At 42.1% G+C, this 12,070-nt stretch overlaps 1 protein-coding gene across 1 annotated transcript in view; it reads right to left on the reverse strand.

Moving 5' to 3' along the window:
- Positions 1 to 834: 834 nt before the first annotated feature.
- Positions 835 to 12,070, reverse strand: part of LOC139276118 (E3 ubiquitin-protein ligase DZIP3-like) — a 182,319-nt gene continuing 171,083 nt past the window's right edge. Inside the window, exons 25-26 of the mRNA XM_070893630.1 lie at positions 4,277 to 4,373; positions 835 to 3,849 (exon numbers count right to left, since the gene is read on the reverse strand). Coding sequence (XP_070749731.1) covers positions 4,278 to 4,373 — 96 coding nt within the window. The 3' untranslated portion in view covers positions 835 to 3,849; position 4,277. The remainder of the gene's footprint in view (positions 3,850 to 4,276; positions 4,374 to 12,070) is intronic.

Here is a 12,070-nt window from a genome sequence, read left to right on the forward strand (position 1 = left end):
CGGGCAGTCCAAACCATCAAGCAAAGCTTGAAACGAGTGTGGGAAGGCTTCCTGCAGACCCGCCTGTCCCGAGTCCTGCTCAGCTACCGCACCAGACCCCACTCGCTCACTGGGGTTCCCCCAGTCGAGCTGCTCATTAAAAAGGCGCTCAAAACAAGGCTCTCTCTAGTCCACCCTGATCTCCAGGATCATGTCAAGGGCAGGCGGCATCAACAAAGCATGTAGCATGATTGTGCAAATTTGTCACACGATATTGAAGTCAACGACCCTGTATTTGTACTCAACTATGGACATAGTCCCAGATGGCCTGCTGACACTGTCATAGCCAAAGAAGGGAGTAGTGTGTTTCAGGTCAAACTCGCAAATGTACTAACTTGCAGAAAGCATTTGGACCAAACCAAACTGCGATTCACAGACTGCCACGAGCAACCTGAAGAAGACACCACCAACTTCGACCCTCCGACACATGCACAATTGGCAACCGACATCACGGTTGACCACGAAGCTGAACTCATCATCCTCAGCATCCCAGCAAAGGCCGAACCAACTCACCTGCACCTGCATTTGTACTGAGATTATCGACTAGGGAGCGGAAAGCGGCAGATTGTCTCACCCTGTAAATAAGGGTACTATTGACTTTAGGAGGGGTTAATGTTATGTATGCAACACTGTCTAACCAGCATTCTACCGCCACCAGAGGGCGTATCTGTTGGGAATCCCAAGGGATCCCTGCATCCCTTGGGAGCAATGTATATAAGCAGGCTTCCCATGCTGCACCAGCACTCTGGAGTTAGAATAAAGAGACTAAGGTGACACTTACTCATGTCTACAGTACTCAGTCACATTGCTTTATTCAAGATATAACAACAATGACTTCACTCATTAGCTGTAAAACGCTTTGAGACGTCCAGTGGTCGTGAAGGGCGCTATATAAATCCAAGTCTTTCTTTTTCACCGCGGATTACCATGTGTCAACGTTACTACCATTTGGTACTAACACGTCAATCAACTTGGGAGTACTGGGATACAGAGAAACAATTAAGCTCAACTTAATTGAACTGAACCACTTCCTTAATGTCCCACAGCTCAAGACTGCACATGGTTGGTTAGGAACTTGTTGTTCTTGATGCATTATCAACTCTCAGGCAGAGATCACTATGGTAACCATCTGCTCTCGACCCCTCGAAAATTTAGGATTGCCTGCAGTTAACACTGTTAGGATGATCTAAGCTACAAATAAAATTAGATTATGTGTTTTGATAACCTTATAAAACTGATTTAACTGACAAATCTCACTACAAGAAAATTTGCTATATGATCTGCCAGCAGATTGCGTAGGCAGATGTTCTGCAGCAAAATAAATCTTGTCCATTTAAGTTTTATGGCAACTGGCTGTAAGCAAATCGTATTACTCACGTGTCTGCAGTTTGTAGCTGTTGTCTCCTACTTGTAATGAAGTATGTTCAGTACAGTCTACAGCTCCGGAATTGATCAAATCAGTAGGTGAAATATACAATAAAATGTAACCAATTAATTTGTATTATCCCAATGCTGTTCTACTTTACTGAAAAAAGTTTACCCACTCTACATAGCAACAGTGGCCAAAACATTACTGTTGGCAGCATTAGTGGATGAATGCTTAATGTATTTGTATGACATTCCACTGACAGATATTGTGATGGATGTCTTCATCTCTACAAATGTATTTTGCGGTCATCTGCTAATACTGTGCTGATAACACTAATTTCTAGCATAGTGTTCTCGAATTAGGATCAAGTGATCTCAGGGAAACCCATTGATGCCCGTTTGAAACTATAAGAATAGATGATCATATCGGCCCAAAATCAGCTGTCAAAGTAATGGTGAGGCGATTAGCGCTCCTTGTTATTTATGTGCAAATGCCGCAGCAACTTCAGGGAAGTTGTGCGATTAAACCCGGAATTCAGAAAGGTTCTTTCGGGGATACGCTGCTCTGCTGTTAGCGTCGCGAAAACGGCATTGTGTTGTCTGGCTCCCCATTAAAATGTATTGAGCAATGTGAAGTTCCTATACTTGCACGGTAGATACGAAATAAACTCACCACAGAAAGTCAAGCCAAGTCATTTCAAGGTTAAGTACCCTTTTAACGATGTGGCAACTGTTAATTACTACCAGTCAACCTATCTGGCACTGAAAATTAACTATTACAAATGTGGAGTCACATTCCTTCAGGTTTTAATTGTTGTTGGGAGATTTTCTTTTTTAAATTGAAGTTTTAAAAAACTTTTTCTTTGTCTCTTTTCTCTCTCTTAATCCAGTTTAATGCACCTATCAAACTGCAATGTGTTGAAAGGGTGGAATTTGGGAGGGGGGGGGGGTGCTCCTTGGTTGAGGGAGGTGTGAATGTGAATGTGGTTTTCTGTAAAATCAGCAAAGTTTTACAAATGAGAAAATGTTCTTAACAATTTCAGAGAAAATCGTGGTCATTGATGTTAATTGCAAATTATTATTATATGTGTATTAAAAAAGAACATGTTGAATGGTCTTTGTGGTCTGAAGCAGGCTCTTCCTGGTAGTTTGTTCCCAGCTAATGAGGTCATAGGACTAACTAGTCAGACGATTTTGTCAGCTTGGGGGTCAAGCTAAAGTATTCATTGTTGAGTCAATCAGATTAAAATAGATCAGCTCAGAAGCAGCATTTAGCACCCTCGTTTCCTCATTGGTTGATATTATAAACTCAATTCTACTGTTACAGTTGGTAATGTTGAAGCCTTTAAAGACTCAAGGGTATACGAGCCAACAATTCTTCCTCAACCAATATCACATAAAAAATCTCATTAACCGGCCACTGATCTCCTGGCAGCTTGTGAGATGTTGCTGGCACAGATCAGTTACCACATTAGCTCACATAACAGCAGCCACTGCACTTTAAAAGACATTTATTGTGTGTGCGCAAGACTTTAAAATATTTCAGTATGATAGAACACTAAATACACACAAGTATTATTATTTTTAAAAGTAAATAAATTATTATACTTTTGCTCCAAAAATAAATTGCAAACTAGATGAGATATAATCAACACAAATGCAAAATACTGCAGATGCTGGAATCTGAAATAAAAACAGAAAATGCTCTCCACAGATGCTGCCTGACCCGCTGAGATTTCCAGCATTTTCTAAGATATAACCAAACCTGATCAGAATCACTGAATATATCAGGTGACAAATATCTCTCACACACTGAATAAACAACAAAGTGCAGGATCTGTGCTTGGAGGGTAAATGCGGTAGCTATGATATGTTTAACCACATATTCTCATTCTGTGCTTTTGGCTTTCTTAATAAAATGGGGACATCCACAACTATTGTAATTTTCACAAGTGTATAATCAGCACAATTTTCATTAACATTCTTTCTCCCAGAAGTACAGTAAGTAAAACAATTCCAAATTGTACACTAAGTTTAATGTGGTAGGGTTCTTCGGAATACCATCTAAAGTTTTCACACCTTCTCCTACTTTACACTTCTGACTGATGATTGTTTTCCCTCAATTGTTATGACTGAACTTTCTCGCCCTTTCTCGTTTGTAGGTATGAGTTGATTGTTTTCTTGTTCTTCCTTCACTGTTCAATAAAGCAAATGTATTTCTGTCTCGTTTAAAAATTACTTTCTCAGTTGCCTTGTTAGCCGAGTTGGTAAATGTACTTCCGGGGGCAATTGAGCCAGACAGATCAGAAGATCCCACGTTCTTGATGTCATGTTCCAAGAAAAAACAAATCCTGCTCCTGAATGATAGTGTGTGATCCCTGCTGGAACTGCATGTGTTTCGACATCAGGCAGGGACAGTATATATGATCATATACTGTGAGGCTGCAGAGTAAAGGAAATTGATGTTTTGTAAAAATATAAAGTTCTATTATGTGCTTTTCTATTTTCTACATTTATTAAGTTTCACCAGGGAGTAATGCAAATTAAAAATGTTGTTTCTTTACACTCCTGATTCTAACATCACAATACTGGACATTAGAACCTGAATAAAAATCATTTCAGCAGAAATTACATACGATATATGCACGTATCAAAACTTCATATATATTAAAGTCATCAAGGGCTAATTGCAGTCAAAGAGAGCATTGTGAACAGAGACCTCCAAAATATTTCAAACCATGAGGTTTTGGACAATCAGCATTTGAATGAACAACATCACTCTTAATTTTAAATATAGGTATTTTTAATAATCCAATAAACATATTCTGCTTGAATGTTCAATTTCTATAATATTACTTAAAGAGAGAACCTTATTTTTTTGACAGCTGTGGGTAGTCCTCTGGCTTTAGTACAAGAATCCGGCAAATAGGACATGTGCTTTGTTCCTTCAGCCAGTAATCAATGCACTGGAAAGAAAAACATAGTACTATCTGATTATGTCCGCAGGCAGAAAATATCTATATTACAGTTACATTGCCAGATGAGAGAGAAAAATATATAATTTAAAACAAACAAAAGGAACATATTCTTTGATGCCCGTCACCGTACTTATTTAAGTAGTGCATCTTGATGAGTTATAATGGGATGATTCCTTCAACTATTCAGCATTGTGGGTGAATTATCTTGTCCTAGCAAAGTGGGCTGCCAGCATCTCTGATTAAATAACTTGTTCAGTTGTAGCACGGGAACATCTAGGATCTAAAGTCTTAGGTTTTGACTGGCTGAAAAACTGTCTATAGAACTTTTTATATGGAATTCTTACCATAAAACTTCCAAATACATAAAAATAATACAAAGGGATATAGACAGGCTAAGTGAGTGGGCAAAAGTTTGGCAAGTGGAGTATAATGTGGGATATAGGGCCCAAGTTTCCACAAGAAAAAAAACGGACGCCCCTCCGAGCTGGGCGCCCGTTTTTCGCGCCTAAAAAAAATCCTCGGTATTCTCCACCTACCTGTCGGTCCTCTGGCCCTCGGCGCAGCCAGCACGAGCTGTGGGGGGGGGCGGAGCCAGGTCCCAGCGCTGAAAACAGTGCCGGGACCTCTGCACATGCCCTGGCTGAATGGCCTCACTGGGGCTGCGTGAATGAGGCTCCTCCCACGGCCAGCTCCTGCTCCCCCCCCGACCAGACCTGACACTCTCTTCCCCCCCCCCCGCTCTCTCTCTCTCTCTCCCCGCCCCCCCCGCTCTCTCTCCCTCTCTCTCCCTCCCCTCCTCTCTCTCCCTCCCTCCCCCTCTCTCTCTCCCTCCCTCTCCCTCTCTCTCCCCCCCCTCTCTCTCTCCCTCCCTCCCTCCCCCCCTCTCTCTCCCTCCCCCTCCCCCTCCCCCCCTCTCTCTCCCTCCCCCTCCCCCTCCCCCCCTCTCTCTCTCTCTCTCTCTCTCTCCCGCTCAGCGGCACGAATGGCTTCAGAATTCTCCCTGGCTGAAGCACTTTCACACAGGTAGGAAGATGGTTTATTTAATCTTTTCTTGGCTTATAAATGTTTATTCAGGTTGGATTTATTTGTATAATATTTGTAGAAGTATAAATAAGGATTTATTGTCGAATTTAATGAGTTCCCTTCCCCCCACCTCGTTCTGGACGCCTAATTTGTAACCAGCGCCTGATTTTTTAATGTGTCGAACAGGTTTTTTCAGTTCTACAAAAATCTTCACTGGCTCCATTCTACTTTAGTTTGGAGTACATTTTCACTGTGGAAACTTTCAAATCAGGCGTCAGTGGCCAGACACGCCCCCTTTTGAAGAAAAAATTCTGTTCAAAACTAGAACTGTTCTACCTGACTAGAACTGCAGAAAAAAAAATGTGGAGAATTGCGATTTCTAAAATAGTCCGTTCTCCACCAGTTGCTCCTAAAAATCAGGCGCGAATCATGTGGACATTTGGGCCCATAGTGAGGTTATCCACTTTGGCAGAAAAAATAGAAAAGCAAATTATAATTTAAACAGAGAAAAATTGCAAAGTGCTGCAGTACAGAGGGACCTGAGGGTTCTTGTGCATGAAACACAAAACGTTGGTATGCAGGTACAGCATGTAATCAGGAATGTTGGCCTTTATTGCAAGGGGGATAGAGTATAAAAGCAAAGAAGTCCTGTTACAACTGTACAGTGAGGCCACACCTAGAGTAAGAACATAAGAGTAAGCCATTTGGCCCCTTGAGCCTGCATACAGTTTTGATCTCCATATTTAAGGAAGGATATACTTGCATTGGAGGCTGTTCAGAGAAGGTTCACTAGGTTGATTCCAGAGATGAGGGGGGGTTGACTTATGAAAGTAGATTGGGCCTATACTCATTGGAGTTCAGAAGAATGAGTGGTGATCTTATCGAAACATATAAGATAATGAGGGGGCTCGACAAGGTGGATGCAGAGAGGATATTTCCACTCATAGAGGAAACTAAAACTAGGGGACATAAAGGGGCCTCCTATTTAAAACTGAGATAAGGAGGAATTTCTTCTGAGGGTTGTAAATCTATGGAATTTTCTGCCCCAGAGAGCTATAGAGGCTGAGTCATTGAATATATTTAAGGCGGAGATGGACAGATTTTGAGAGATAAGGGAATAAAGGGTTATAGGGAGCGGGCAGGGAAGTGGAGCTGAGTCCATGATCAGATCAGCATGATCTTACTAAATGGTGGAGCAGGCTTGAGGGGGCAAATAGCCTAATCATGCTACTATTAATGTTCTTATATATTGTTATTTTTTTTCAATACATACAATGGTACAATTGGTCCTGCCTACTCTCCAGTTTTAATTTCTGCACTTGTCAGCCCCAACATTATTATGCCGATATAACAATATTAATTTATTTACTATGGTTCAACATTTTCATCTGTTCTGTGCACAGAAAAGGAATTGATTTGCTACTTTTGAATTGCTTGAGATTGTTGTGCTGATCATTTGAAAAGGTTTTAGGGTCAATTAACATTGCATAAAACAGATTTTATCATCAGGAAAGTTATATTGTATTAAAAATAATTTTTAACTTAAAATTACATAAAGAAAGCTAAGCATGTCAGTATCTATTTCAATCTTATTTTTTTTATGAGGTTTTCTCTTGCAGCATTACTCATGGGATCAGCCCAGGAGTGGAGTCATGTGATTCAGGGCATGGCGATGGGAAGTAAAATGAACATTTTTAATAACATGAGCTGAAGTAGCCAGCTGCAATGGAAGTACTTTGCAGGGCACCAAGGCTGAGCATGTGCAGATACCTGAAATATTGCATATTTGACATAGAAGACACTTTTGTGCTCCGCCCACTATGAAACCGGGTATAGAGCTTTCCACATGGGAATTTCTGTTTGGCCGTTCTTTTATTGTAGTCCTTTTATTATATTTCTTAAGCAGTCAAGCATCGTTTTTTCTCTCTCAGGCATAGGACTCAGATAGGTGTAACGTATTCAGCAATAAAGATTAATGTATTGAGGCCAAGGTAACACTGCCAGCTAGAGTATGAGGGCCGATGGCCACATTCAAAAGTGTGAGACATTTTCTGAGGAAATCGACACACATACACACTCTGGTTGAGTTCCTCTGGCAGTTTTATAACGGCAACAGAAGTGATACTATGTAATGCACATTGTATTATTATAATGGCAAATGGGAGACAACTTAGGCAGGGAGCAAGGCAGAGTGAAAGGCAGGAAAATGTGGCCAGAGGGAGGAGGCCCAACAGGGCTGCAACATAAGAAATAGGAGCAGGAGTAGCCCATTTGGCCCCTTGAGCCTGCTCCACCACTCATTAAGATCATGGCTGATCCGATCTTGGCCTCCACTCCACTTCCCTGCCCGTTCCCCATAACCCTTGATTCCCTTATCGTTCAAATATCTGTCTGTCTCCACCTTAAATATATTCAATGACCCAGCATCCACAGCTCTCTGGGGTAGAGAATTCCAAAGATTCACAATGCCCTGAGAGACGAAATTCCTCCTCATTTCTGTTTTAAATGGGCAACCCCTTATTATGAAACAATGTCCCCAGTTTTAGATTCCCCCACAAGGGGAAACATCCTCTTTGCATCCACCTTGTCAAGCCCCCTCAGAATCTTATATGTTTTAATAAGCTCACCTCTCATTCTTCTAAACTCCAATGAGTATAAGCCCAACCTGCTCAACCTTTTTTCATAAGACAACCCCTTCATCGCAGGAACCTTCTCTGAACTGCCTCAAATGCAAGTATATCCTTCCTTAAATAAGGAGACCAAAACTGTACATAGTACTCCAGGTGTGGTCTCACAATTGTAGCAGGACTTTCCTACTTTTATACTCCATCTCCCTTGCAAGGCCAACATTCCATTTGCCTTCCTAATTACTTGCTGTACCTGCATGCTAACTTTGTGTTTTATGTACAAGGACCCCCAGATCCCTCTGTACTGTGGCATTTTGTAATCTCTCCCCATTTACATCATAATTTGCTTTTTTATTTTTCCTAACAAAGTGGATAACCTCACATTTTCCCACATTATACTCCATCTGCCAAATTTTTGCTCACTCACTTAGCCTTTCTATATCCCTTTGCAGATTCTTTGCGTCCTCCTCGCAATTTGCTTTCCCACCTATCTTTGTATCAGCAGCAAATTTGGCTACATTACACTCGGTTCCTTCATCCAAGTCATTAATAACAGATTGTAAATAGTTGAGGGCCCAGCACCGATTCCTGTGGTACCCAACTAGTTACAGTTTGCCAACCTGAAAATGACCCATTTATCCCAACTCTCTGTTTTCTGTTTGGTAGACAATCCTCTAGTCATGCGAATATATTATCCCCAACCCTGTGAACCTTTATCTTGTGTAGTAACCTTTTATGTGGCACCTTATCGAGTGCCTTCTAGAAATCCAAATACACCACATCCACTCGTTCCCCATTATCCACCCTGCTTGTTACATCTTCAAAGAACTCCAGCAAATTTGTCAAACATGATTTCCCTTTCATAAAACCATGCTGACTCTGCTTCACTGTATTATGATTTTCTAAATGTCCTGCTGCTACTTCCTTAATAATGGACTCCATTTTCCCAATGATAGATGTTAGGCTAACTGCTCTTATAGTTTCCTACTTTCTGTCTCTCTCCTTTCTTAAATCTTACATTTGAAGTTTTCCAATCTGCTGGGATCTCTCCAGAATCCAGGGAATTTTGGTAGATTACAACCAATGCATCCACTATCTCTGCAGCCACTTCTTTTAAGTCCCTAGAGTGCAGGCCATCAGGTCCAGGGAACTTGTCCACCTTTAGTCCCATTAGTTTGCCTTCTACTTTTTCTCTAGTGGTAGCGATTGTTTTAGGTTCTCAGAATCCAACAGCCCATGATTATCAATTATTGGATACTTTTAGTGTCTTCTACTGTGAAGACCGATACAAAAGATTTGTTCAAAGTCTCTGCCATTTCCCTGTTCACATTATTAATTCTCCAGTCTCTAAGGAACCAACGTTTACTTTAACTACTCCCTTCCTTTTTATATACCTGTAGAAGCTCTTGCTCTCTGTTTTTATATTTCTTGCTGGTTTACTCTCATAAACTATCTTCTATTTATTATTTTTTTTAGTCGTCCTTTGCTGGTTTCTAAAATGTTCCCAATCCGCTCTCCTTCCCACTATTCTTCGCAACATTATATGGTTTTGTTTTCAATTTGATACCATCCTTTACTTCCTTAGTTAGCCATGGATTGTATATATCTTTGCTGAGAGTTATGAAATATCTCCTTAAATGTCTGCCACTGCTTATCTACCGTCTTACCCTTTAATCTATTTTCCCAGTCCACTTTAGCCAACTCTGTCTTCATACCTTTGTAATTGCCTTTATTTAAGTTCAGGACACTAGTTTGAGACCTAGCTTTCCCGCCCTCAAACTGAATTTGAAAATCTTTCATGCTATGATCACTCTTCCCAAGAGGATCCTTTACTATGAGATCATTAATTAATCCAGTCTCATTACACATTACCAGATCTAAAATAGCCTGCTCCCTGATTGCATCCACAACGTATTGTTCTAAGAAACCATCCCAAATACACTCTATGAACTCTTCCTCAAGGCTACCTTTGCCAATTTGATTTGTCCAATCAATATGAAGATTAAAATCACCCATGATTATTGCCGTACCTTTCTTACAAGCATCCATTATTTCTTGATTTATACTCTATCCTACAGTGTAGCTACGGTTAGGGGGCCGCAAGACTACTCCCACCAGTGACTTCTTTCTCTTATTATTTCTTATCTTCACCCAAACTGACTCTACATCTTGATCTTCTGAGCCAATATCATACCTCATTACTGCATTCATCTTATCCTTTATTAACAGAGCTACCCCACCTCCTTTTCCTTTCTGTCTATCCTTCCGAAATGTCAACTACCCCTGAATATTCAGTTCCCAGCCTTGGTCACCTTGCAACCACGTCTCTGAAATGGCAATCAGATCATACCTATTTATTTCTATTTGTGCCGCAAACTCATCTATCTTGTTACGAATACTTTGTGCGTTCAGATAGAGCTTTTAATTTTGTCTTTTTACCATTTTTTCCTATTCTGAGCCCCCTTTCTGATGCACTTTTATGTTTATATGCTCTGTCCCTTCCTGTCACACTTTGGCTATGATTACCCCTATCGCTACCCTGCACTATTGCCTCCTCCTTTCTCTTTGACTTTTTAATTTTCCACTCGCCTGAACTCTCCCTCCCACTATTTAATTTAAAGCCCTATCTACAGCCCTAGTTATTCGATTCGCCAGAACACTGGTCCTAGCATGGTTCAAGTGAAGCCCGTCCTGACAGGAGACTTTACTCTCCCAGGGTACTTCAGCAGTAGTTCTCCCACATCAATTTCACTGAGGAACAGTGTGTTTGAAGGCTGCGCTTCAGCAAAGACATGGTCACAGAGCTCTGCCATCTGCTGCAATCCGACTTCAAGCCTCAGACTAGGGCGAGGATGGCTCTCAGTGGCAGTTAAGGTCCCCATCATGCTCAATTTCTACGCCAATGGATCTTTCCAGGGTGTATGAGGAGGCATCTCCAACATGTCCCAGTTTGCCGAAAATTGCTCCATCCGCGAGGTCACAGATTATCTGTACAGAAGGAGCAGGAAATACATTTCCTTCCCCTAGAGAGAAGCAGCTGGAGCGCGCATGTGGGTTTGTCATGATAGCGGGCTTCCATACGGTGCAGGGCACCATTGACTGCATCCACATCGCTATGCGGGCACCACATAACAATCCTGAAGTATTCCGTAACCGCAAAGGCTACCACTCACTGAATGTGCAGTTGGTGTGCGACCACACACGCAGAATCCTCACCGTGCAGCCACGATGCCTTCATCCTGTGCCAGACCGGTGTGCCAGCTCTCTTCCAACCACCACATGAAGCTCCCGGCTGGCTGGTCAGAGATGAGGGCTACCCACTCTCTACCTGTCTCATGCCTCCCCTCCGCAACCCCAACACTCGTGCCCAGCACTCATAAAATGGGAGCTATGCTGCCACCAGGAACATCATTGAGCAGACCATCAGAGTGCTCAAGCAACGATTCCACTGCCTTGACTGCTCGGGAGGAGTTCTCCATTACTCGGCTGAGCGAGTGTCCCTATTCTTCGTCATTTGTTGCATGTGGCACAACATGGCCATCATGAGGGCGCAGCCATTGTCGCCAGGCATAGCTCCACCATCTCAGGAGGAGGAGGAGATGCAGCAGGAGGAGGATGAAGAGGAGGAGGAGGAGGAATAGCAGCGACAGAGTAGGCAGGCAATCGGGATTCTGGAAGTCTCATCATACTTCAGTTCCAGTGAATTCCATCCCACTTCCCGGTTCCTCTGGACGTCCCTATCAGCACATCCATTTCCCCTTCCATACCAAAGCCCCAAAACGGAAATGAGAGACACCAGTGAAGATGAAACATTCCAATTAAAATTAATGTAATAACAATTAACAGTATCATAAAGAAGAAATGTATTTATGACCCATTCTTGGGCATTTCCTTATATCCTCTCTTTGGTTTAACTATTCTACAACTCCTCCGCAGTGTGTCCTCTGGAAGGCTCAGCTGTAGACTGCACCATCTTGAGTTGGGCGGTGGCAGTCTGGGCTGGCTGAGTGGCAGCCAGCGACAGTCCAACTGCGG

Source organism: Pristiophorus japonicus, chromosome 11, assembly GCF_044704955.1.
Source record: "Pristiophorus japonicus isolate sPriJap1 chromosome 11, sPriJap1.hap1, whole genome shotgun sequence".
NCBI lineage: Eukaryota > Metazoa > Chordata > Chondrichthyes > Pristiophoridae > Pristiophorus > Pristiophorus japonicus.